General features: G+C 38.5%; 3 protein-coding genes and 1 pseudogene across 16 annotated transcripts in view; 1 reads left to right on the forward strand and 3 right to left on the reverse strand.

The window, feature by feature from the left end:
- The window catches only part of KIF21A (kinesin family member 21A), a 132,938-nt gene extending 132,471 nt beyond the window's left edge, over window positions 1-467 (reverse strand). For 8 of the 14 annotated variants that reach the window (XM_088798828.1, XM_019736411.3, XM_019736478.3 and 5 more), the window contains exon 1: window positions 1-422. In XM_088798828.1, the coding sequence (XP_088654954.1) occupies window positions 1-44 (44 nt within the window). In that variant the 5' untranslated portion in view covers window positions 45-422. The other 6 variants (XM_019736440.3, XM_088798833.1, XM_019736430.3 and 3 more) reach the window with 1 other exon arrangement.
- Window positions 317-23,749, forward strand: LOC148759056 (uncharacterized). Its single transcript, XM_088798840.1, has 2 exons — window positions 317-3,191; window positions 14,715-23,749. Exon 1 carries the CDS (start codon window positions 317-319, stop codon window positions 713-715), a length of 399 nt encoding a protein of 132 aa, XP_088654966.1. The 3' UTR covers window positions 716-3,191; window positions 14,715-23,749.
- LOC109449684 (small ribosomal subunit protein eS26-like) lies at window positions 5,304-6,212 on the reverse strand (annotated as a pseudogene).
- The window catches only part of ABCD2 (ATP binding cassette subfamily D member 2), a 114,293-nt gene continuing 98,470 nt past the window's right edge, over window positions 9,221-25,043 (reverse strand). Inside the window, exon 11 of the mRNA XM_019736340.3 lies at window positions 9,221-9,534. Coding sequence (XP_019591899.2) covers window positions 9,497-9,534 — 38 coding nt within the window. The 3' untranslated portion in view covers window positions 9,221-9,496. The remainder of the gene's footprint in view (window positions 9,535-25,043) is intronic.

The raw sequence follows: 25,043 nt of genomic DNA on the forward strand, positions 1-25,043 counted from the left end.
CTGACAGCCACCCGCACTGAGCTCTCGTCCGGGGTGCCCCACATGCTGGCGGCTGGCGACGGCCGGGCCCCTGGGCTGCTGCACCGCAGAGCTGAGGCGCCGCCGGAGCCGCGGAGCTCGGGCGCAGGAGACTGGAGCAGCAGGGGGCGGCCGGCTCACCTCCGCCGCGCTCCAGCCATGTTGGGAGACTGAATGGAAAGGTGGCGGCGGCGCTGAGGCAGGAGGAGGAGGAGGTGATTCACGGCTGGCGGGCGTCCGCCCCTTCTCCCCCACTCACCACCCCCCAGGAGCTGGGGCGGGGACTCGGCGCGCTTGAATGGCGAGCGCGGCGGCGGAGGAGCTCGCAGGCCGCCGGCGGCCTCCGGCCCGCAGGGTAAGCGCGCCCTGCCCCCTCCGGTGGGGACGCGGCCTCCGGCGGCGGGGCTCCAGGCTCCACGCCCGCGCGGGCGCTCAGGGCTGCTGGCCCCGCACTGCGTCAGCGGCGGCCGCCCAGCCCGGCCCCACCTCGCCCTCCCCCCACTGCCGGCGGCCCGCCCTGCCCTCGGCCGGGCACTGCCTGGCGCTGCTGGGCTGGGAGGCGCGGGGGAGCGATGCCGGCCGCGGGCTGCCCACGCCGGAGGGCGGCGAGCCCGCGCGCCCTTCCAGGCTCTTCTGGGAGAACGCAGCGGGGAAGGTTCGCCCTACTGCCTGTGTCTTTTCTAAAATCGAAGCTTGATTCACCAGCGCTGCGCCAGGAATCACCCAGCTGCCGTTGTGCTTCGGCTTTGTTTCCACCCTTCGCCTTATCGTCCTCCCTCCAGCTTGGACTTTGACCCCGTTCCCCAGCCCCTCGCTGAACGCCGTCCCTCCTGGGAGTCAGTCATTCGTGCTAGACTGGCTGCCTGCTTTGGCCACTGTGTCTGGGCAGCTGGGCTGCCCTGCAGTCTATCACCCATTTACCAGCCTGCGTGGGATATGGAAATGATTTACTCTTGAGACTCTTGAATACGTTTCTGTTAAATCGTTTGTACACTGGTAAATGAATTGCACCCTGGTACTGCCAAGTGTTCCCAGAACTGAATATCCACCAAGACCTGCTGGGTAGTAGTGAATCCTTCCAAGCTGACTTTCTTTCCCTTCTGGCCTTCAGAAAGCACCTTCCAGTCCCGGGATTCTATCAACATTCACCCACTGTGGTTTCTGCTTGTGACTGTTGTGCTTCCACATGCCTTTAGATAGCTCTGTGGAAACAGCCTTTATTAGCTTTACCACGGAGTCTCTTTTGTGGACTGCCCCATACAAGTTCTCTAAATAAACATGTGGGTTCACACAAAACAGTAGAATAGATTAAATGGCACCATTCAAATACAGGCACTGTCCCAAGTACCAACAATCTAAAATCGCCCATCTATTCATCCTACTCAGCTGAGACATAGCCATGCGTGTTAGAGGATGCAGCACACCTCGGAACAGACAAGCGTTTGAGCTTAAGTGAAGGCCCGTGTGATATATAATTATAGATAGGTTTAAACTTACTCTGTCCCTTAACCTTGATATCCCTGAGTCTTAACAGTCATAACTGGGAGGTAAAGAGGACAGAAATGGTGAGTTATCCTTCGGTAGAACAAATCGGTGGCAAAGCTCTCCTCTGCCTGCTTTTCTGGAGAGCCGCCCCTCCCCTCAGAGGTATCTATCAACAAATCAGGGCACCATTTCCTCCTGCTCTGGCAGTCCCACATGTAGGGGGATCTGGACCGGTCACCTTGCTTCTTGGAATGATCAAAGCTTCAAAGAAGGCAAGTAAAGCCAACCAAATTTAGCAAGAAAATGAAAGAAATTTGTATATAAGACTTTTTAAAAAGAAATGATCATTTAAAATAGCACTAGTGTATAAATGTCACAGTAGGAGCTGTTACAAACACAAATGCCACCAGGAGCCAGGCAGGTAACTTATGTAAGTGGAACAGGCAGGGCAAGGACTGTAATAGAGAACACAGGCCCCTTACAAAGGCAGTGGCTATCCTCAGCTCTGGACTGCTGGAATGCAGACTCAACGCTGCCGAGCTTTGTGTTTGCTTGTATGTTCGTTACGTCTCAAAGAGAGAGAAAATCTGACCCTTATGTAAAACTCCTTCGTTTTTTAAACATTGACGACTAATTCAGCATGGTATTTACATAACATGCAACCCAATCAAAATATGTCTCAGGCCAACTTCAGTCCCAAGCCATCAGTCTGGATCTTCTGACCAAAACATTAGCACCAATTATAGCTGTGTCTTTGAGTACATATTGCACGTGGGTTCGGGAAGAGGTAGTATAAACCTTTAAATTCCCATTAATGACTGGGTCAGTCATTTTCGCCCAAATTTCAAAATTTGTGAATTCATGATTTATTTTGTATTTACTTCAGATTTCTATATAGCTGCTATACTCCCATTCCTTAAGGCTCATCTAATTATTAATTACCTTAAGTTGAAGGAAACTCCAAAGGAAGAGCTCTTACCACAAGACTGGTTTAAATCCTATTCCAATTATTTACTCAACAAGTATTTAATAAGTGACTGTTAAATTCAAACAATGCTGGACACTAGTGATATGAAGAGGATTAAGACTTGGTGTCTAGGGCCGGCCCGGTGGCTCAGGCGGTTAGAGCTCCGTGCTCCTAACTCCGAAGGCTGCCGGTTCGATTCCCACATGGACCAGTGGGCTCTCAACCACAAGGTTGCCGGTTCAACTCCTCGATTCCTCGACTCCCGCAAGAGATGGTGGGCTGCGTCCCCTGCAACTAGCAATGGCAACTGGACCTGGAGCTGAGCTGTGCCCTCCACAACTAAGACTGAAAGAACAATAACTTGAAGCTGAACAGCACCCTCCACAACTGAGATTGAAAGGACAACAACTTGACTTGGAAAAAAGGCCTGGAAGTACACACTGTTCCCCAATAAAGTCCTATTCCCCTTCCCCAATAAAATATTTTAAAAAAAAAAAAAAAAGCTAAAAAAAAAAAAAAGACTCGGTGTCTACAAGACACTTACAGTCTGGTTCAGGGAGAAAGAATTGAAAATCCATTAATTGCAATAAGAGAAGTTATGATAAGAGTCTGATGAATTCCATCTGGAAAGGTGAAGAATTCTTCAGATGGAGACCACCTAGGATGGTCTTCCTGAGCCCACTGTTGTCTCCACACTGCAGGAAGAGTGACCTTTTAAAACGTAAGTCATTTATGTCATTCTCCTGCCTGAAACTTTCCAATGGCTACCTAACAGAAATAGCATAAATTCTTCTAGACTTTAAGGCCCTTCACACTCTGGCCTCTCCACGCTCTAACCTTATCTTTTGCCACTCCAAGATTTAACCACTACTTTTTTGGTGAAACTGACCTTCTTTCTATTTCATGAACACAAAATTATTTACTGCCTTATGACCTTTGCACTAGCTATTCTCTCTCCCTAAAATGTTCTTTCCCAAGATCTTCCCATGATTGGCTCCTTTTGGTCTTTTAGTTATCAGCTTAAATGCTGTTTCCTCAGAGAAAAAACTGATGGTTGCTAAATGGGAAGGGGTGGGGATGGGGGAGAAGGTAAAGGGATTAGAAAGTACAAATGAGTAGTCACAATATTGCCATGGGGATATGAAAGACAGTTTGGGGAATATAATCAATAATGTTGTAAAGATTTTGTAGGGTGTCAGATAGGCACTTGTCTTATTAGAGAGACCACTTCATGGACGGTGTAGATGCCTGACCACTGCACTGTACACCTGAAGCTGAATAATATTGAATGTCAACTACAACTAAATATATGTTATATGTATATTATTATAATATACATTATATATATTATACATACATAATTATACATTATATGTATATATATATTATATGTATGTGTGTGTGTGTGTATATATATATATATATATATATATATATATATAGTCATAGGATGTAGAACATAGCATAGGGAATATAGTCAATGGAATTGTAACAGCTATATACGATGTCAGAGGGGTCATAGATTGGGGGAGAGGTTATCACTTTGTGACAGGTGTAAATGTCTAACTATTACATTGTTTTGTACACCTGAAACTAATAAAAAAAAAGAAAAAGAAAAGATAAATGCTGTCTCCTCAGGGAGACCTCTCCTGATCATTCGATCTAAACTAGCACCCCCACAAGGGTTAGCCGCATGATTTGCATGGTCCGGTGCCAAGTGAAAATTCAAAGGGTCTTGTTAGAAAACCAATTTTGAAAGGCTGTTAAAGAAACTGACATAATTAAGTTTTTTCCTTTCCTCTGAGCTCTCTTGCTCAACTTGTCACAGTGTTTTTTATTTGCTATTTAATGTCATCTTCCATAAAGAAAAATTAAAATTTGTAATTAATAACATGACTTTACCACTCATCTTTATATTGTGCAATGCTAATTTTAAGTACTTACTGAAATTTCAAATTCCACATTAAACTCATATGAATTATCAAAATTATACTATTCCTATTGTGTAGTTCATACACGCATGTGAATTTCCTTCTTAACTGAACCATACAAACATTGCACAGAACTAACTCAACTGTTTTTCACTTCTGATACACTTACATTCTACTAACACTTGCTTCCTTTGGCTTACAGAAGAGTAAAGAAGAACTGAAAGGAAGAGGAAGTACCTTTCCCTGTCTTTATAGTTCTTTTTAGGTCACTTTCAGAGTCAGTAATTGGCAGCTAAAGGGAAGTAATGAGTAAGAAAGGATAAGATAGGGTTCTTTGGTCATCATGTTTCTTAGAATGCCATTGTCTTCTTCTTGCATTTGAAGCAAGTTCCGGTTTGAGGAAAGCATGGTCTCTTAAGGTGTTAGCAATCCCTGCTTAGCCAATTGTAGACATAACATATTTATCACGTACTCTTACTCCCACGCATCGTGGGTCAACCAGAATTAGAATTCTATGTTCACAGAGCATCAAGAAAGCTATATGAGAATGGTGTGACAAAAAAAATGGAAGACATGCATATTGCATATGCATCTTCTGCATACTCCCGCGTTTTATCAGACCTCCATTACAAAACACAGATCTCAAGCTAACATTATGAAGAATTTCAAGACAGTGATAGCAGAGCAGTAAATCAAGAGTAAGGCCCCTCCAAACACAGGGCCCCGTGTCACCGCACTGACAACTGACCCAGGAAGCCAGCACTGTGCACCCAGTTATTCCTTATCCCATCACTAGTTTATTTCTTCATAGCCTTATTTTTTTCTAAGTATAACTTCCATCTTAATTATTTATTTATTTTTTCCCAGAGAATATTTCTTCAGTCCTTAAGGACTGAAGCTCCTTACATGGGCTTTGGCAGAGGTTGTGGGGCAGCACCTGCAGTGTAAATCAGGGTGGGGGTGTTGGGTCCTTCTGGGCTTCACGGGAACGATGCTTGACTACCTTGCTGTAAATGGCACAACTCACACAGTAATGTAGTTTCACAGACAGCTTGGAAAGCACATACAAAGGTAGGACAATTAAGTTCCCAAACTTGTTGCAACGATGTTGCTAACCTTTTTTGATTTCAGAGGGATTATTCATTATGAATTTGTACCAACTGGACAGTTAACAAAGTTTACCATTTGGAAGTGCTGAAAAGGCTGCATGAGAAAGTTAGATGACTTGAAATTTTCAGCAACAATTCATGGCTCTTGCATCACAACAATGCACCAGCTCACATGGCACTGTCTGTGAGGGAGTTTTTAGTCAGTAAACAAATAACTGTATTGGAACACCCTCCCTACTCACCTGATCTAGCCCCCAAAGACTTTTTTATTTACCTGAAGATAAGGGAAATAGTGAAAGGAGGACATTTTGATGACATTTAGGACATTGAGGGTAATACGATGACAGCTCTGACGGCCATTCCAGAAAAAGAGTCCCAAAATTGCTTTGAAGGGTGGACTAGGCATTGGCGTCCGTGCGTAGCTTCCCAAGAGAAGTACTTCCAAGGTGACCATAGTGATATTCAGCAATGAGGTATGTAGCACTTTTTCTAGGATGAGTTCACGAACTTAATTGTCAGACCTCACAAGCGGTGAAGACACTCAAATGTCCCTAATGGCTGTGGCTCTACTATGTTTCAGCTGAGGAACTTCTTGTTTGCCTTGCCCTTGGGCACACATTAGGTGCAGCTGGTACAGCAAATAGGCTGCACATAGCCGTGTCCCTTTTTGGCACGATCATTGTTCCTTATTTTCATGGTCATCTTGGAAGCAGGACCCGACAGAGCTCTTCATATCTTTATCACTAGCTGATAATCTCATCTTGTTTTTTGTTTGTTTGTTTGTTTGTTTTTATTGTTTGCCTCCCTCTATTTGAACGTGAGTTCCAAGATAGCAGGAATCTTTTTTTGTTTTATTCACTGATGTACCTGTATCTCCCACAATAGTATCTGACACATAGTATGGATCATTAAATATTAGCTGAATGACTATGTGACTTTGCGTAGGGTGTGAGATCTAAGTCTCAATTTTTATATATAAGTAAGTTCTACCTTATAGAGTTGTTTTGGACGTTGAAAGAGCTTTCCTTATCAAGTGTCAACCACAGCACTAACTCACAATAAACGCCCAATAAAACTAGCTAATTTTATTATAAACATCTTTGCAAATACAAAGTGTTTAAAAAAAAAAAAAAAACAAAACAGGTACTTTTGCCATGGCTGCACCTGTCTAAGGTACATTTGGAAGAAAGACACATTCTAGCACACCCTAAACTGGGAGCCAAAAAGAAGCTACAACATGCATTAGGGCAACTGTCTCACCAGTTTTTTTTTTTCCCCTCCAGGCCATCTACCCTGTGTTTTTCTGTTCTCCACATTCTAATCAGTCATTAAAAGTTATTTACCTCTTCCTTTTTGCTGCTAGCGGAAAGATTAAAAGAAAAAGTTCTGATTACAACTCCACGTGCAAACAACTGGCTCTGGAAAAGCATGCCTAGACAAATACCTCTTCAGAAACCTTTTTGGAAAAAAAAAAAAAAAATCATTAGGAAACTAACCCTAATATCACAATCAGAAATATCAGTTTTTCTTCAGTGATTCTCTTTGTTTTATACTTTTGACCCTTTAATAACAATGGAAAGCATTTGTAAGGCTCTTCCACCTTGCCAGTGCAATGTGCTAACATACAATATTTCACTTAATTCTCTCAATGACTCTAGAAGGTGGGTAAAACTATTATTATCCATTTTACATACGTGGCAACAGAAGCCTTTACAACAACCTCAATCTGTTAAAATCATTTCTGTATTTCAAGCCCAACTCAAAGATCACCTCTTTCTTCAATCTTTTTCCTGATTTCAGATGTGTAATTTTTATTTCTGCCAAATCTCCATTGCATTTCATTTTTGTCTGTGCTATTGTTGTAATGATCACGATTTAATTCCTCAACTAGGTCATTAATTCCTAAAGGGCAGAATTTGTGAAAAACTCAAGAGTACAGTCAACTCTTATTTGTTGAATAAATCAGTGAATCCCAGAAGAAGGGCGAGCTATGCTTTGAATTCAACACAAAACAAGTTTTCCCTGTAGATAATCTGCCCAGTGGTTATAGCTCTCAGAGAATGTTTCCAGTCCATAGTGGCTATTAAAGGTGGCGTTCAAACTGTCAGGAAGGAAACCAGAGCACTTGAGGTTCTGCAAACCAGCAAATGTACGCAAGCCTCCTATAATTCAGGAGATGGAAGATATTTTACAATTCTAGTTCACCCCTTTCATTTTCCAGATAAGGAAAGAGTTCCTGAGAGAACTGACCATCATCACTTGATATCCCCCTAACACACACACACACACACACACACACACTACATACACAGTAAATTGGTGGCAGAGCTAAATCAAACTCTAGGTATCTTGACTCCCTGTACTTGGGCTCTTTGTTCTTCACTGTTAATTTTGCAAAACATTGTGTTCTTTGGGCTTAGAAAAATCTTTGCCTACATGACAAGTGTTTGCACATGAAGAATATATGCTGAAAAGAAACAGAAGGCAAGCTTAAATACTTATAGTAATAGTTTACCTTATGATAAAAGCAGTTTGTTAACATCTTGTAGATTTATTTTTTAATGACTCAAAACATTACTGCAAAATCAAACTTTTAATTACATACACATTTTCTTCACATTTTCTCATTCATAGGTATTTTAAATATTGGTGGGAGTCATTTCTAGGTGGAAAGTTAGGGTTTGAGGTGGAAAGTTAGGGTTTGAGGAATTTTCATTTTTCCTTCTTTGTATCTTTTCATATTGCTTGAAAATTTTTAAATAACATAAATCACTTTTACAAAACCAGTGAAATTATTCTTCTAAGGAGAAAAATGACAAGTAGATAAACTTCTCTTTATTAAGAATAACAATTAGATAAAAGTTAAACTTCATTGTTCATACTTAAAGTTTGAAATGTAAAATTCCATGTGAGGGCTTAGACGTGAGTTCCAAATCTAAGGGAAATTCAAAGAATAAAGACCTTCTCTCCAATGCTTTGGACTTTTGTTCGGTTTCCAGCATATGGGTATTGCACACAGCTTGATTACCCCAAAGTACTGGCCCAGTTAATTGCATTCAAATGCAAATTATAGCTATTAAGTCATGCTGGTCTTGAGCCAAAGTCTTGAGCCAAGTCCCTAAGAGAGGAGCGTGTTTTTCCTAACTGTGCAGGACTGAACTTGATAAGCACTTTGGAATAGTCATTCATTAGAACCTCATTCTTTGTGAGGTTTTTTTTTTTTTTGAATACTATAGAACTGAATCACTGAAAGATAATTTTGTTAGTTATTTTTAATTAGAACATTTCACCATTTATTATCCCCTCCTCTTATTTATTCATCAATGCCACCATTTTTTTTCCATATCTGTTGAACTTTTTTACCTCATTTTTCTCTTTTCTACCTTTTTTTCTTTTCTGGTTCCTCCATATGCATATTTTTCTAATTTTGATGGCTCTTGATATCCTGAAACCAAAAGATTAATGAAGCCCTGGGTTTTTCATTCTTATTCTATTCTAGAAAAACCATAGCAATTAAAAATACAAAGTTAAAGTTAATTATAATTTATACTAATATGATAAATATTTCACCAACTTCTGCAATGAAAATGTGCTTAGATTTACCTTCTCTTAAAAGGAAAAAAAAAAAGCTACAATAAAGAAGAGGACACAAAGTCCTAACAAACAGATCCCTAATTTTCTTTATAGAGATGCCCATTTAGTAGAATAAATGCTTTTCAAGTGAAAACACACAGGTTATGTTTGTAGGATGCGTTCCCTAAATCAGCATACAACTTATCTCTCATTTACTCAATCTTGTCTAAGAACAGTTATTTCATAGACTCCACCAAGAAAGCCTTCCCAAACAGGAGAAATTGGTGATACTTGTATTTATTTTATGATCTCAAGAAGTCACTTTTTGTAGAAGTGCAAGGGAATAAACCATTTCTAAAAGTAAGAAAAAAATGTTGTTAAACTCTTTTTAGCCCAAATACCTCTGAAAATGACTATTTAAAGGGCTTCTTTCCTCTTCCGACTTTGACAACTAAGAAAAAAACAGAGAATAAGATGTCAATGTGCAGTAAATTAGCAACAACACAATCGCAGCACCTAAACACACTTTCTTATGCATGCACCACAAAAAGAAGGTGTGTTTTGATACTAATGAAAAATAAGGTGTTTAGAGTCTTGAAAGCACAAGGAGTTTAGATTTAAAGTAGAATATAGGAAACCATTTAAACTTTGTGAGTAAAAGAGTAGTAAGACAAAAGCAGTAGTTAAAAATATGTAAAGTAAAACACAATTTTTTTAAAGGATGGTGAGTCTGATCCAAGTCTCTGAGGTGAATTGGTGAGACGCAGTCAGGCAACCATATCATACTAATTTGTTAAAACATGGAAGGGCCTAAACTCGGCATCGTAATAGACTAGTGAAAATGGAGAAGTAGGACTTACAAATGAAAGACATTCTTAAGGAAGAATTAACAGGATATAGCAGTGGGGGACAATAATAATAGGGCATTAAGGAATTAAATGTCCTGTCATTGAAAATGTTCAGGCAGAGGCTAGAAAACCACTGGACAAAGACAACACCAAAACGATGCAAGCATCAGACGGGGAGAACAAAAAGGAGACATGAACTACAGGGTCACAGAGGGTTTTTCCAATAAGAGATGATAAATATAAAGTGGTTTTTAAAAATATCCCTAAGTCCAGGTAATTGAGAGGGTAGTGCTGCTAACTGAATGGGTGGAAGGAAGGTTGAGCTCATTTGGTAGAAGAAAGAGAAAGTGAATGGCTGAAGGAGAACTTGGGTTAAAACAATGTAACAAAAATATAGGTAGATACTGTAAAAGGGTTGTTAGAACATGACCATCAAGGCACAGGAGGAACAAAAGGGAATGAAGACAGAGGAAGAATCAATGGATCTATCAGATCAACACAGCTAATTGTAACCATAGAGAGTAGTATTAATAGGAGGGGGGGGGGGGAAGGCTAGGTGTCCGGGAAACTAACAATTGGTGGTAGGAAGGCAAGGGGACAGTTTACTCCTTTGAGTTCATAATGAAGATACTAAAGGGGTTGATGTAAATTCCATTTCCACTTGCAAGTCATTAAATCAATTCAGCAAGTGTTTTAGTGCCTAAATGACACCATATTTAAAGAGACTTTCATCAGCTTGTTTTCATTCCACCTCTTGTTTCTTTGGCCAAACTCTACCCAACCTTAGAAAGGTTCTTGGATTCTTCTTTATGTCCTCACATTTGTTAGACCAAGAATGTCTTTTATATGCTCACATTATACATGGGCGTAATTAGATTATTAATTTACTTTGAATTTATCTGTTTAAAGATGTCTTCCTCAGTAGACAGTAAGCTCTTCAAAAATAGATACCATGTTTATATTTCCAAACACTATACATATCATTTGATATTCAGTAAATATTCATAGATGACTAAAAATCCTTCTTCATGGTCCTTGAATTCCAAATAGCATTTACTTTATCTGTGCTCTTTTTTCCTGAGATACTCTCTACTTTTAGACCACTAATTTAGGTGTCTGTATTTTGAACTTCTTTGCAGGCCTTTATCTCCCAGTCTGTAAATTTTGAAACTCCCAAAGCTGTGTTCAAGGTTCTCTTCCTTTTCCTTTTTCTCCCATTGTTTAAATTTAATCTATATGGTGGTTTCTATCATCCATGCAACAATTTTGTAACTGTGTTTTGAGTGTCTACAATGTGCAATATGCTGCTTTAGGCCCTGAAGATACAACAGAAAACAAAACGGGCAAAAACTTTTGCCCTGTGGAGCTTGCCTTTTTAGGAGAGAGAAAGACAATAAACAATATAAGTAAAATGTAATACATGCTTAATGATTAATGCTACAGAATAAGAGGAGTATATGGAATGCTTGGGTGGTGAGCATGTTTTGTATTTTAAAGAAAATAACCAGAAAGAGTCTCAATGAGAAGACAATGTTGAGTAAAGGCCTGCAAAAAAGTAAGGAATGAGCCATGGGGAAGCTGGAGGAATCGCATCTCTGGGAGAGGGAACAGCAAGTACAAAGTCCTTCAGAGGAAAATGTGCCCGACCCTGTTTAAGGAACAACAAAGTGGCCAATATGGCTGCAGCCATATCAGCCAGGAAGAAAACAGTGGGAGATAAGGTTAGAGAGGTGGAAGATGGGGGTAATATGGGGAAGAAAAAGCCAGATCATGATCAGATTATTTTAAGAGGTCTACGTTGTATGCCATTGAAATTAGTGAGTGAGATAGGATGCCACTGGATCATATTGAGGGAAGTAGTGACATAGCTGACTACATTTTAATGGGGTCATTCTGATCAGCAGGTTGAAAATAAACTGAGGAAAGAAAGGCGTGGAATGAAGGAGATGGTTAGGTAGCTATTGCCATAATCTAGGCAGGAGATGATTGGACTGGTAGCAATAAAGCTACAAGAAGTGGTCAAGTTCTAGAGATACACACACATACACACACGAGTGTATGTGTTGTACATTCATCTATATTTAACTTTTTTATTTTCAAATGATTTTAGCCTTAAAAAGAATTGTGAAAATAGAACTGAGAGTTCCCGTATGCTCAGCTCCCATAATATAACAACTAACATAAATAGACTATAATTATCAAACCAGAACATTAACATTAGTTCACATAATGTCCTTGTTCTGTTCCAGGATTCAGTCCAGGATTCCACAGCGTTTAGCTGGCATGTCCTCTCAGTCTCCTCCAATCTGTGACTATCCCATTGTCTTTCGAGACCTTCATCCTTTTGAAGTGTACTGGCCATTTATTTTATAGAATGTCCCTCAATTGGGTATGTCTGATGTTTTCTCAAGATTTGTGTGAGGTTATGCTTTTTTGGCCACAATACCAGAGAAGTGATGTGCCCTTTTCAGGGCATCCTATCAGGAGGTCCATGATGCTAATTTCTCTTATTAGCAGATGTGTTAGTCAGCTTCGGTGTCCTAACAAAATACCATAGACTAAGTAGCTTACACAGCAGACATTTGTTTTTTCATAGTCGTGGAGGCTAGAAGTCCCTGATAGAGGTCTGGCAGGATTGGTTTCTGGTGAGAGCTCTCTTCCGGGCTTGCAGATGACTGCCTGCATTCAGTGTCCTCACACGGGAGAGCGTAAACTCTCTGTTGTCTCTTCTTATAAGGACACTAATTCTACCAGATCAAGGAAGGCCTGATCCTTATGACCTCATTTAATCTTAACTACTTCAGTAAAGACCCTATCTTAAAATACAGTCACTTTGGGAGTTAGGGTTCAACATATGAATTTAGGGAGGACACAGTTCAGTCTACAGACCAGTGATGTAAACTTTGATCATGTGGTTGAGGTGGTGTCTGCTGGATTTCTTCACTGTAAAATTATTATTTTGTCTTTGTAAATAATAACTATCTAATGGGAATATGTGTTGAAAGTATGATCATCTTCTTCCTTATCATGCCTTCATCTAGTAATTTTAGCATCTGTCAACGATTTCTTGCCTACAATAATTATTACTGGGATGTTTGCCTACCAGTGATTTTCTATTTCCATCATTCCTTCTATATTTATTATTGGAATTCTACTGCAGGAATACATGTCCTTTCTCCCTGATTTATTTATTTCTTCCATTATATTGATATCAGTATAGACTCATGGATATTTATTTTATGATGTGGGTTATAAGTCATTAGAAAAAAAGGAGATGAAAAAGAAAGAGGGAGGGAGGGAAGGAAGAAGGGCAATGCTGTTTTTATTTCCTTAGCATATTACCGACAAGGACCAAAATTCACTGTTACTAATATCCTATACGTTGTAAACTATACAAAATTATGTATTAGAAGTATTCTGTTAAAAGTTAGTTAACATTTTTAAGAGCATAAAACTTTAGTAAAATTTTTGAAGTGCTTACATATTTTGGCTATTTAATATTAAAATATAGAGATAGGAATTACATATGTGCAAGATGTAATTCAAAGAAAACTGTTAACTCAAATCTCAAGCAATTGTTAACACTATTGCTTTTTTCTTCCCAAATAGTACCTCTGACTCCAGCCTGTCCTCTCTTCAATTAATCTCACACATCAGTGTCTGAGCACCATAACAGCTGCAAATTACCTGCAAATGCTTTTTATATCATTAAGATTTTGAAAATATTTATCTGAGTTTTTGTTAAAAAAAACAACATAAAAAACGATTTAGTGACTGTATAAAATCAAATTTTTAATAGTGTCATGTGCTAAATACACCTCCTTTTTTCCTAAAACAAACAAAGAAACAAACAACAAAAAAAACCTTCCCAAAACAATCAGTTTTTTCTACGTCTAGTAACCTGATAAGGATGCCACAGAATAGTGTGGTTTCCAAATTAAAATCAAAGAATAGTCGGATATCTATTCTCTGACTACTTACCGTCTCCACACCTGATAATTTCCATGTCTTTTTCAGAATTTCTCCATCCTTGTAACAATTTAAGCCTCCTGTTCAAACGTACTTTGACCTAGGTTACATTCATAATTCTTGTTATTTGTCAAATCCATGCCTCTCAATATATTGTGTTCTTTCTTTCCTATTTGGCTGAAAACTCCACTGTCCTAACTGTAACCTCCAACAAGGCCTGGACCATGTGTCTTGTTCACTACTTTGTGCCCAGTGCCTACCATGGTGCAATGACACAAAGTAGATGCTCAATAAATACCTACTGAACAAAAGGATGAATGAATGGTACTTTTTTCAAGCCCAAATGTGAACTAACATGAACTTTACTTAAGGAAACACTAACTGCTCTTCATGGAACACAGCTTTATCAATTAAGCTGTAGCATCTTTTACTGCACATACAGGTTATGTAAATGGGCCCACAGGTTTTACTTTGATTTCGCTGTCTTTTAATTTTAGGAAACAGCTCAGAAGAGATGGAAAGTTTCCTCACCCCATATATCTATCATATTCTGGACTGAGAGCTTAGATTTAGAAGCAAATGCAAAATATAAATAAAATTGTATGTGTTTGCACAGAAAAGAGTGCTGTGAACCATATGCATTATTTTGTTGTTGTTTCTTACAGCTTCTTAGATCTGTAAGATCTAATTAATGTATATTTGATGCATTCATTTGGCCATGCCACATAATACATTGATAATAACATTTTCTATTTTAATTTCTTAATTAACCTAAATACCAAATTATTTTGTTTGTTTTCTTTTTTACTTGTAGGTGGAGTGCTTTAAAAATGCAATGTCACCCCACCACCACCTCCCATTTGGGACTTCAAGCCTGAGGTGGAGGCCAAGGTCAGGATGGCAGTGCCCAGGCCATATGCACGAGGCCCCTGTTGCTGTCACCAGTGTGTGATATATACAGCATGCATCAGAAGCTGGAGGAGATGGACTATGAGAGGGGAATCCAGTTGGTAACCTTGGATGACAATAGCTACATTGCTCCTTTGTAACCCAGCCATAATGGGCACTATATGCCATTCCTGATGGAAAGTGGAGCCAAATGATATGCCCAAACCCACTGGAGTGGTACTGCCTCCACTGGGCCAACTGCTGTGGGCACACAGCTTCTGCTTTCTTATGGGCTCATCTCAGAGTGGCAGATGATGGCAGCGTCTCCAGTCTGCCTGAGGTTGCTGTGAAGTCTCAGGAGGACTTTCATTCCTTCCTTTGACACTCAGCCCTGAAGCCTGTCTGGGATGAAAAGCATGGTCAACAGGTGATGGACTGCTCTATAAGAGTGACTCTATGGACTGAATGTCTGTGTCTCTGCAAAATTCATATGGTGAAGTCCTGGCACCCAATGTGATAGTATTCAGAGATGGGACCTCTGAAATATAATTAGGTTTAGGTGAGGTCATGAGGGTACACCCTGCACAGTGGGATTAGTGCCATTATAGGAAGAGACACCAGAGGTCTTGCTCTCTTTATCCCAGCATGCACAAGGAACAGGTCATGTGAGCATATAGTCAGAAGGCAGCCAGCCATCTACAAGCCAGGAAAAAAGTTCTCACCAGGCACTGGAATTGGCTGGCACCTTGAGCATGGACTTCCGAGCTTCCAGAACTGTGAGAAACACATTTCTGTTGTTTAGCTTCCCAGTCAATGGTACTTTGTTTTGGCAGCCAAGCTGAGGCAGTGACTGTGGAGACCTGCTTACCAGCTGACACGCCAGCCTCCCATCTCAAGCTGCGCATCAGTGACACTCAGCGGGCTGCCATGACGCTCGCCATGGTGAACTTCCACGCGCAGGGTGGAAAACTAAGGCCCAGGAAGAGTCGATCCTGTTATCTATCCCCTTTTTAAAAATAAAAAAGAGGTCAGTAACCAGGCCTGAAAGCAGGTTTGGGGGGGATGAGAATACAAGGGCTCAAGCCTGGACAGATAACCAAACTCCAAATTACTCATGTGGAAATTCCTATCCATCTGGGGGGGAAACCCTCTCTCACTTCAGGCATGAAAATAAATTCCTGGTATTCAATACCCACATATAAAAATGAAAACGATGTAAATATTAGAAGAAAATGTAAACTATGTGACACCAATCAAAAACCATGAAGGAAAATTTTGACAGACTTCAATACATAGAAATTTAAAACTGCCACAAAACAGAAGCCATAAACATAGTTCAAAGAGGACAACGAAAGAAGAAAAACTTCTATATGTATTACAAAGGATTATTATTCATAATATATTATAAAGCTCCTATAATTCAGTATGAAAACACAAAACAAATTTTGCAAAATGAGCAAAGGATATGAACTGACCATTCAGAAAGGATAATACCAAAACAAAACAAAGCAACAAAAAAAACCCGCCAACAGCAAAGAAAACATACCTAAGAAAATGCTCAATCTTACTAATAATTGGGAAAATGCAAACCAAAGCAGTAAATCAACAGCATTATTTACCCTTCAGATAGTTAATAACAACATTCTGATAGACTCTTAAGTGCCAGCAAAGGTTTGGTGCTCTTACACACTTCTTGAAATGTGCCAAGTATTCTTCTCAGTGCTTTACACATATTTATTCATTTAATCCTCACAATGACCCTTTGGGTAGGTGCTATATTGTCAGTGGAATTTTACAGTTGAACTGAAGGACATAGTGTCATGACTGATACCAAGGCCCCACACTTAGTGACTCCCAAGGCAACACTTTTAGCAGTTATATAATACTGCCTGAAATTGGTAGCAACCTCTCTTGAGGGCAATTTGGCTGTAATGAAAAATTTTTAATGAGGACACAGTCTTGAGTAGTCCAGGACCTGGGGTCAGAAGACTTAGGTTGGAATCTGAACCTCGCTAATTACTGCTGGAATCTGAGTATAAACAATTTAGTTGTCTGAGTCCCAGAATTTTCTTGTTGAAAATGGTGATAACTTTTCCTATGTAGGCATTTTGTGAGAATTAAAATAAATAATGTATGTTAAAAACACTTGGCAAACTGAAAACCCTATACGATGTTGTCATCTTTTTACGGAATTTTTGTACTTTAAGGAAGCACCACTTCCTGGTGCTTCAATGTTTCATTTACCGAATAAAAATATTTCTGTGGGAAGCTAGTAGTCTTTCAAACTTTGATGAGCCCTTTAGTTTAAAAAAAATAATTTTTGAGTTGTTTTCAATATTTGTTCAGGACTACACATTACACTAAGAATTCACTGGGGACAGGAAACAAAGACAAGGCCTCAGTGCTTTCCCTTCAGAGTTTTCCATTTCCTCATGGTTAGACAGCACACACACAGGCAAGAACTTAACATTTACAAAGTGGTACAGAAACATGTAAGGGGGTTCCATTAAAATAGTGCAAACTAAACACAAGACCTAATTCAGAATAAAATAAAACTGAGGCCAGCTCCCTTGAGTTTTGTTAAAATAGAAATCACAGCACCTACCAGGAAGGGTTATTTTGAAGATTAATGTAAGAAAATGCTTAGCACACACATCAGCTGGCACGAAGTGTTTGTATTATTACTTCTAGCTGCAAAGAGAAGTCAGAAATAACAGAAGAGTGAGCTCTAGTCAGAAAATCTGATAGTGATTCAGTCAAGTGTAGTGTCAGAAAAGTTCCTCTAGTAGAACTGTATTTTAAACGGGCTTTAAGAGAGAAAAACTAGAAATGACATCTTCAAAAATTACTTTCTTTTAGAATGGGAATCTTCACATGCTGGGATAAATGAATCTGAGAATGTGGTGACTATACCCACAGCCAACATTTAAATGTGATAATAGGAATTTGGATGATGAATGTATGAAAAGTAAATTGTACTGCTCCAGTTACCTATTTACATCTAGATACAGTGCATAAGCTCTTAAAAAATTTGTCACACTTTCAAAAAAGAATGGCAACCTCTGATAAAAAAAAAAATCAGGTTTCCACACAAAAAAGGCAACATTGATGCTTTCTACTATTAAAGTATTTGTATCTAAAGGTGAAGCAGCAAGCAAACTTCAGAGGCAATTTAAATCCAAAGTTGCTTTTATTTTTTAATTAATTCACTTTTTTATGCAGTTTTAGCTTTGCAGAAAAATTGAGTGGAAAGTACAGAGAGTTCCCATACACCTCCTCACCCCTCCTCTTTTCCCCCTGTTATTAATCTTTTGTATTACAGCTGTACATTTGCTACAATTGATGAGCCGGTAGAGATACATTATTATTAACTAAAGTCTAGAGTTTACCTTAGGGTTTACTCTCTGTATTATACATTCTATGGGTTTGATAAATGTATAATGACATGCATCCACATTATAGTTCATACAGAATAGTTTAACTACCTTAAAAATACTCTATGCTCCACCTATTCATCCCTCCCTTCTTCCCCCTGAACCCCTGGCAACCACTGATCTTTCTAAACTGTCTCCAGCGTTTTGCCTTTTCCATAAAGTGGCCTTTTTAAAAAAACAAACTATAAACCACACCTTGACTGAGAAACCTCTAAAATCAACTACATGAAGTACTGAACTACTGGGAAATTATTTTATAAATTAACAAAGGTAGATGTCACTTAATATCAATATCATCATATGGTTGAATGAAAACATTGATGTGAATAGTACTGAGTGAAATGACCCATATGCAGAATACGAAGCAAGTATTGACATCAGTGCAGCACATGTATGAGGGAGAAGGGCTTGACAACTTTATTTTATTTATTACAGAAAATCTGTGCCTTTGGTGGAGAGATTTTTCCCTTTGTTTTGGAAAGGATCTTTTAACATTTTGATGATACAGGAGGTGTAATGGTGGGATACAATTTTCATTGCAGAACAGACATATTTTTCTAATTTGAAATCTCAGATACACTCACAATTGTTCCCATTTTCAATGCCTTGGTTGACTCCCTTGAATTGTTCATGTTCATGTTTATTTCCCCTACTAGACTACAGATTATCTCTGGGGGGTTTATTTACCTTTACATTTCCCAGTGCTTACCACACAAGTGCATGGACATATAGATGTCTGCTAAATGAACATATATAAACAAACCATGTATAAAAAGTCACCCTTTGCAACTTTACCTCATACATTCTCAGTCAAACTGACCCACTGCCTGTAAACATTAACTTTTAAAAATCAAGTCTTTTTCAAGAACTTTTAAATAATAAATTTGAAAATATTCATGGTAAAAAAGAGAAAATAAACAATGTAAATGATATGAAGGAAAACAGTAGTCCTCCCCCCCAACTCATGATTCTCACTTCCCAGAGATAGCCACAATAATCTGTTTTATGTTTTTTGCCTTTCAGAAACTTGCTAGACATATATACTCACACTAATGTGTAAATGCATATATATTTAACAGGATGTTAAGTTGCACTTCTTCTAGTTTCTGCTAAAACCCCAAAGCTGAGAACCATAAATGAAAAGTATTAGTACCCCACTGATCTAAAGAGTTGTGCCATGCAGCTCATGCTTAGATAGTTCTGTAGCCGTCTCCCATTTGCAGCTTATGTAAGAGAAGGCTAGAGACATTGGAAAGTGGGGCTTTCTTTTAAGAGCTTTATTACTGTATATACTTCTCCCTTATTACAAGCCACATGAGAAAAGCATCAAGAATTGTACTTACTAACAATAGGGGTGCCTGCCAGGAGGGGACCTATATTTCTATAGTCTTTTCCCCTTTCTTCCCCACCCTGCTTCCCTAGATGGGCTGCAGAAATTTGCTGACCAAGTGTTGCAGGACACAAGTGGAGCTTGGTGACAGAACATGGGAGAATTAGAAGTTAATTGATGTCCACTGGAATTGATGTAGACAGAGGTAAGTGCTTGATTCTTACCCAGAAAAATCCAATGAGGTGAATTTCTCCTTCTGCCTGTGTGGCATACTAGAGGTTCAGTGAACCCCCTCCTGATACAATTCATCACACATTCTGGATAAAAACTTTTATATAGATATACTACCAAAGGTATAATCCTTGAAATAAATTATTGATAAGAGAGACTTCATTAAAATTAAAAACGTCTGCTCTATGAAAGACAATGTAAAGAAAATGAGAAGACAAGCCACAAACTAAGAGAAAATATTTGCAAAACACACATCTGCTAAAGGACTGCTATTCAAAATATACAAAAAATTCTTAAAACTCCACAATAAGAAACCCAATTTAAAAATGTGTCCAAAGATACCTCACCAAAAGACCTTAAAAGACTCCTCACCAAAAAAGGTTTACAGATGGCAAATAAGCATATGAAAAGATACTCCATATGTCATCAGGAAAACGCAAACTAAAACAACAGTGAAATACTATAACTACCCTCCTATTAAAATGGCTAAAATTTAGAACACTTAACACCAAATGATGGTGAGAATGTGAAGCAATAGGAAGTCCTGTTCATTGCTGGTGGGAATGCAGAATGGTACAGCCTCTTTGGAAGACAGTTTGGTACTTTCTTACAAAACTAAACATATTGTTATGTTGCCATATGATCCAGCAATGATGCTCCTTTGCATATACCTAAAGGAATTGAAAACACGTGTACACAAAAACCTGCATACATATGTTTATAGCATCTTCATTCATAATTACCAAAACTTGGATGCAACCCAGATGTCTTTCAGTAGATGAATGAATAAATACGTTGCAGTATATCCAGCCAATGGAGTATTTATTCAGCGACAAAAAGAAATGAGCTATCAAGTCATGAAAAGACATGGAGGAAACTTAAATGCATATTACTAAGTAAAAGGTGCCAATCTGAGAAGGCTACATACTTTATAATTCCAAGTATATGACACCCTGGAAAGACAACACTATGGAGACAGTAAAAAGCTCAGTGGTTGCCAGGGTTTGGGGGGATGTAAGGGATGAATGGTCAAAACACAGGGGATTTTTAGGGCAGTGAAAATACTGTTATGATACTACAATGATGGATACATGTCATTATACATTTATCCAAATCCATAAAATGTGCAACACTAAAAGTGAAGCCTAATGTAAACTATGAACTTTGGGCGATTATGATATGTCAATATACGTTAATCAACTATAACAAATGTACCATTCTGGTGAGTGATGTTGATAATGAAAGAGACTATCCGTGTGTGGCTGCAGGGAGTACATGGGAAATCTCTGTACCTTTTGCTCAATTTTGCTATAAACCTAAAACTGCCCTTTATAAAAAATGTGTACATAAAGTAAAAAAAGTAAATTCATGGTTGAGCTGAGGCTAAAAACAACAAAGAAATGTGAATCTATGGGAGTAAAAGAGAACTAGAGATGGCATTTGCCCAGGACTATCTGCCCATCACTGTGGAAAGAAACAAGAGGCAAAGTGTGGGGTCTGCGTATAGTGAGGTATCAGTTAGGAGATACCTCTGTTTAAAACCAAGATCTGCAAAGAGTGATACCCTCACTGAGTAACTAGGAAAAACCTCGCCACACAACATGAGATTATGACCATATGTGTGTGATTTGTCTTTGGATCTGGATAGGGAAAGAATACATTTCCCTGGAGATTTCCTAATCCTAAACCTGAGCTCTCCCTATATGACCATAAAATTCCAAGCCAACAATTTTAAAAAGATCAGATATGTAAAGGTCACAGTTATAGAACTTATCAAAAACAGAATAGAAAATAACTGTGTTTGATATACAAGTACTTCAAGAAACAGTAAATGGAAATGAAAATAAGAGGACAGAAAAAAAAGACTATTAAAACTGGCTAATCAGATTTGAAAAGAAACCCAATTCTGGAAATGTAAATATTAATAAATATTAATAATTAGTTTCAGGTGTTCATCATTGTTATTCAACATTCATAGACCTAAATAAGTGATCACCCTAATAATAAGTCCAGCAACCATCTGACACCTTACCACACTACCACAATATTATTGACTATATTCTCTATGCTGTACATTACATCCTCATAACTTATTTGTTTTATACCTGGAAATTTGAACCTCTTATTCCCTTTCACCTTTTTCTTCCCCCTTTTTAATTTTTCAATTACAGTTGATAGTCAATATTATTTTATATTAATTTCAGGTGTACAGCATAGTGGTTAGACATTTACACAATTTAAGAAGTAATCCCCAACTAGTCTACAACCCACCTTGTACTATACACAGTTATTACTAAATTATTGACTATATTCCCTATACTTTACTTTACATCCCTATGACTATATTGTAACTACCACTTTGTACTTTTTAATCCCTTCACCTTTTTCACTCTGCTCCCCAACTCCCTCCCATCTATCACCAAAATAAATCTAGTACCCATCTGACACCATACATAGTTATTAAAACATTATTGACTATATTCCTTATGCTATACCCTACATCCCCACGACTACTTTATAACAACTAATTTGTACTTCTAATTTGTACTTTCCCCTTTTCACCCAATCCTCCCAATGCCCCTCCCATCTGGCAATTATCAAAATATTCACTGTATCTATGAGTTTGTTTCTGTTTTGTTTGTTTATTTTGTTCTTTAGAGTCCAAATATAAGCAAAACCACATTGCATCTGTCTTTCTCTGTCTGACACTCTACTCAGCACAGTACCTTCCAGGTCCATCCATGCCGCGACAGAGGGCAAGAGCCCATTCCCATCCATTGCTGAGCAATATTCCATTGTGTATATGTACCACCTCCTCTTTATCCATTCATCCATCGATGGACACCCAGGCTGGCTCCACATCTTGGCCGTTGTAAACAATGCTGAAATGAACACCTGGATGCACACATCCCTCGGAGTAGCATTTTGGGTTTCTTCAGATAAATACCAGGAAGTGGGATTACTGGGTCCTTCTTTGCCTCTTGTTACAGCCTTTGTTTTAAAGACTATTTTGTCTGGTGTAAGTATTGCTAGCCCAGATTTTTATTTCATTTTGTTTCCATTTTCATGAAATATCTTTTTCCATCCCTTTATTTTCAGTCTTTGTGTGTCTTTGAATATGAAGTTGGTCTCCTGTAGGCAGCTTGCGTAAGGGTCTTGTTTTCACATCCATTCAGCCACCCTATATTTTGATTGGATTATTTAATCCACTTACATTGAAAGTAATTGTTGATAGATAAGTAATTATGGCCATCTTATTATTCATATCTTTGATCTTCATTTGTTTGTTTTCTCTTTTCTTCTGCTTAAAGTAGTCCCTCCAATATTTCTTGTAATACTGGTTCAGTGATAATGAACTTTAGCTTTTTCTTGCCTGGGAAGCTCTTTATCTGTCCTTCAATACTAAATGATAGGTTTGCTAGGTAGAGTAATCTTGGTTGTAGGTCTTTGGTATTCATCACTTTGAATATTTTATACCAATCCATCTGGCCTGTAAAGTTTCTGTTGGGAAATCAGCTGACAGTCTTATGGGAGATCCCTTAGGTAACTAACTGCTTTTCTCCTGCTGTTTTTAGGGTCCTTCCTTTGTCATTAATCTTTGGCATTTTAATTATGATGTGTTGTGGTGTGGGACTCTCCGGGTTCATTAAAATTTTAATATAGGCACTATCCAAATATTGAACAAACCTATTCATATAATAAAACCAACTTGAACTTAATATATCACCTTAGTAATACATTAGTAAGGCTTAATTTGCTAATACACCATTCAGGATTAATTATTTAGTCAGGAGAGAGATTCAGGCCATAATTTCCTTTTTTTGTATTCTCTGAATTTGGCATCAAGTTCATACCATTTTCCTTAAAGAAGTTGGGTAATGTTCCCCTTTCTATACTTTCTGAAAATGCATATGTATATAAGATCAAAATTATATGTTTCTTGCACATTTGGTAGGACTCATAAAACTTTCTTTATGGGATATTTTGTTTCTTTATGGGATATTTTGATCTAGTTATTTGATTTCTATTATTTCTATATGACCATACAAATGTTGCATTTCTTTTATGTAACTATATAGATTTCTATTTTGATTGATAATTTATATTTTTCTAGATATTTGCCTAATTTACATGTATTTCAAAAAATTTTGCCATTGGTTGTTTAGAATTTTAAAATACCTGCTGCATATTTTATTTGTTCATTTATTCATTCATAATATTTTTAAGTTGTGCCCTTTATCTTTTGATTAGAGTTTATCAATTATATTAATCATTCCAATTTTGTCTTTGTTATACCTTTTATTGTTTTTTTCTTTATAATTATGTCTGTTCTTACCTTTGTTATATACTTCCTTTTACTTAGAGTTCATTGAGTTTATTCTTTTTTTATAATTTCTTAAATTAGATGTTTATGTCATTAATTTTCAACCTTCCTTCATTTTAATAAGCATTTAGCACCACAAATTTATAATTCTCAGGTCAAGATTGCTGAGTAGATAAATGCTGTGTTTGCCTCCTCTCATGACCACATCAAAATTACAACTAAACTACGGAACAACCATCAACTGAAGAATCGCCTGAAGTTCAGCTGAACTGAAGTCCTACAACTAAGGACATACAGAAGAAGCCACCTCAAGACTGATAGGAGGGGCAGAGATGCAGAACAGGCTGGTACCAACCCCATGTGACCATTAAAAATTGGGAGGGATACCTCAGCTGCAGAGGTTGCCCCCGGAGGAGAGGTCCTAGCCACACAACGGGTCCGCCAGTCCAGAGTTCCATTGCTGGGGAGAGAAGTCTCCATAACTTCTGGCTGTGAAAACCAGAGGAGATTGTGGTTGAATGAGATGGAGAATGGCTAGAGTCCTAGGTGTTCCACTTAAAGGGCCTGTGCACAGACATACTCACTGACACTCTCACTCTGACCTCCCGTGCTGGGGCAGCAACTTGAAAGGCACCAGGGACATACAAGGAGGAACTGAGTTTTCTGGCTTCAGGGCAAGGGCTGAAGGGCAGCTTTCTCTCAGACAGAAGTGCTGGCAGAAGCCATTGTTTCTTCATTGAGCCCTACCCCCTCCTAGCATGTAGACAGAGGCGGTGCCATATCTGAGTCTTCATCAACCTAGCTAATATCATTCATTCAGCCACGCTGGTGATTCTCTGAGACCCTGCCCTACGCAACTTTTAGGCACACACAAGCCACTTCTAGTGGCTTTCCCATACAAACAGCCAGTCTTGCTCATGTTGTGGCCTTTCCTAA

Source organism: Rhinolophus sinicus, chromosome 1, assembly GCF_057876585.1.
Source record: "Rhinolophus sinicus isolate RSI-liver-muscle chromosome 1, RSI-T2T, whole genome shotgun sequence".
NCBI lineage: Eukaryota > Metazoa > Chordata > Mammalia > Chiroptera > Rhinolophidae > Rhinolophus > Rhinolophus sinicus.

Excerpts from the sequence above, each read along its gene's own strand:
- LOC148759056 (XM_088798840.1), top strand. The coding sequence starts at position 317 with ATGGCGAGCGCGGCGGCGGAGGAGCTCGCAGGCCGCCGGCGGCCTCCG.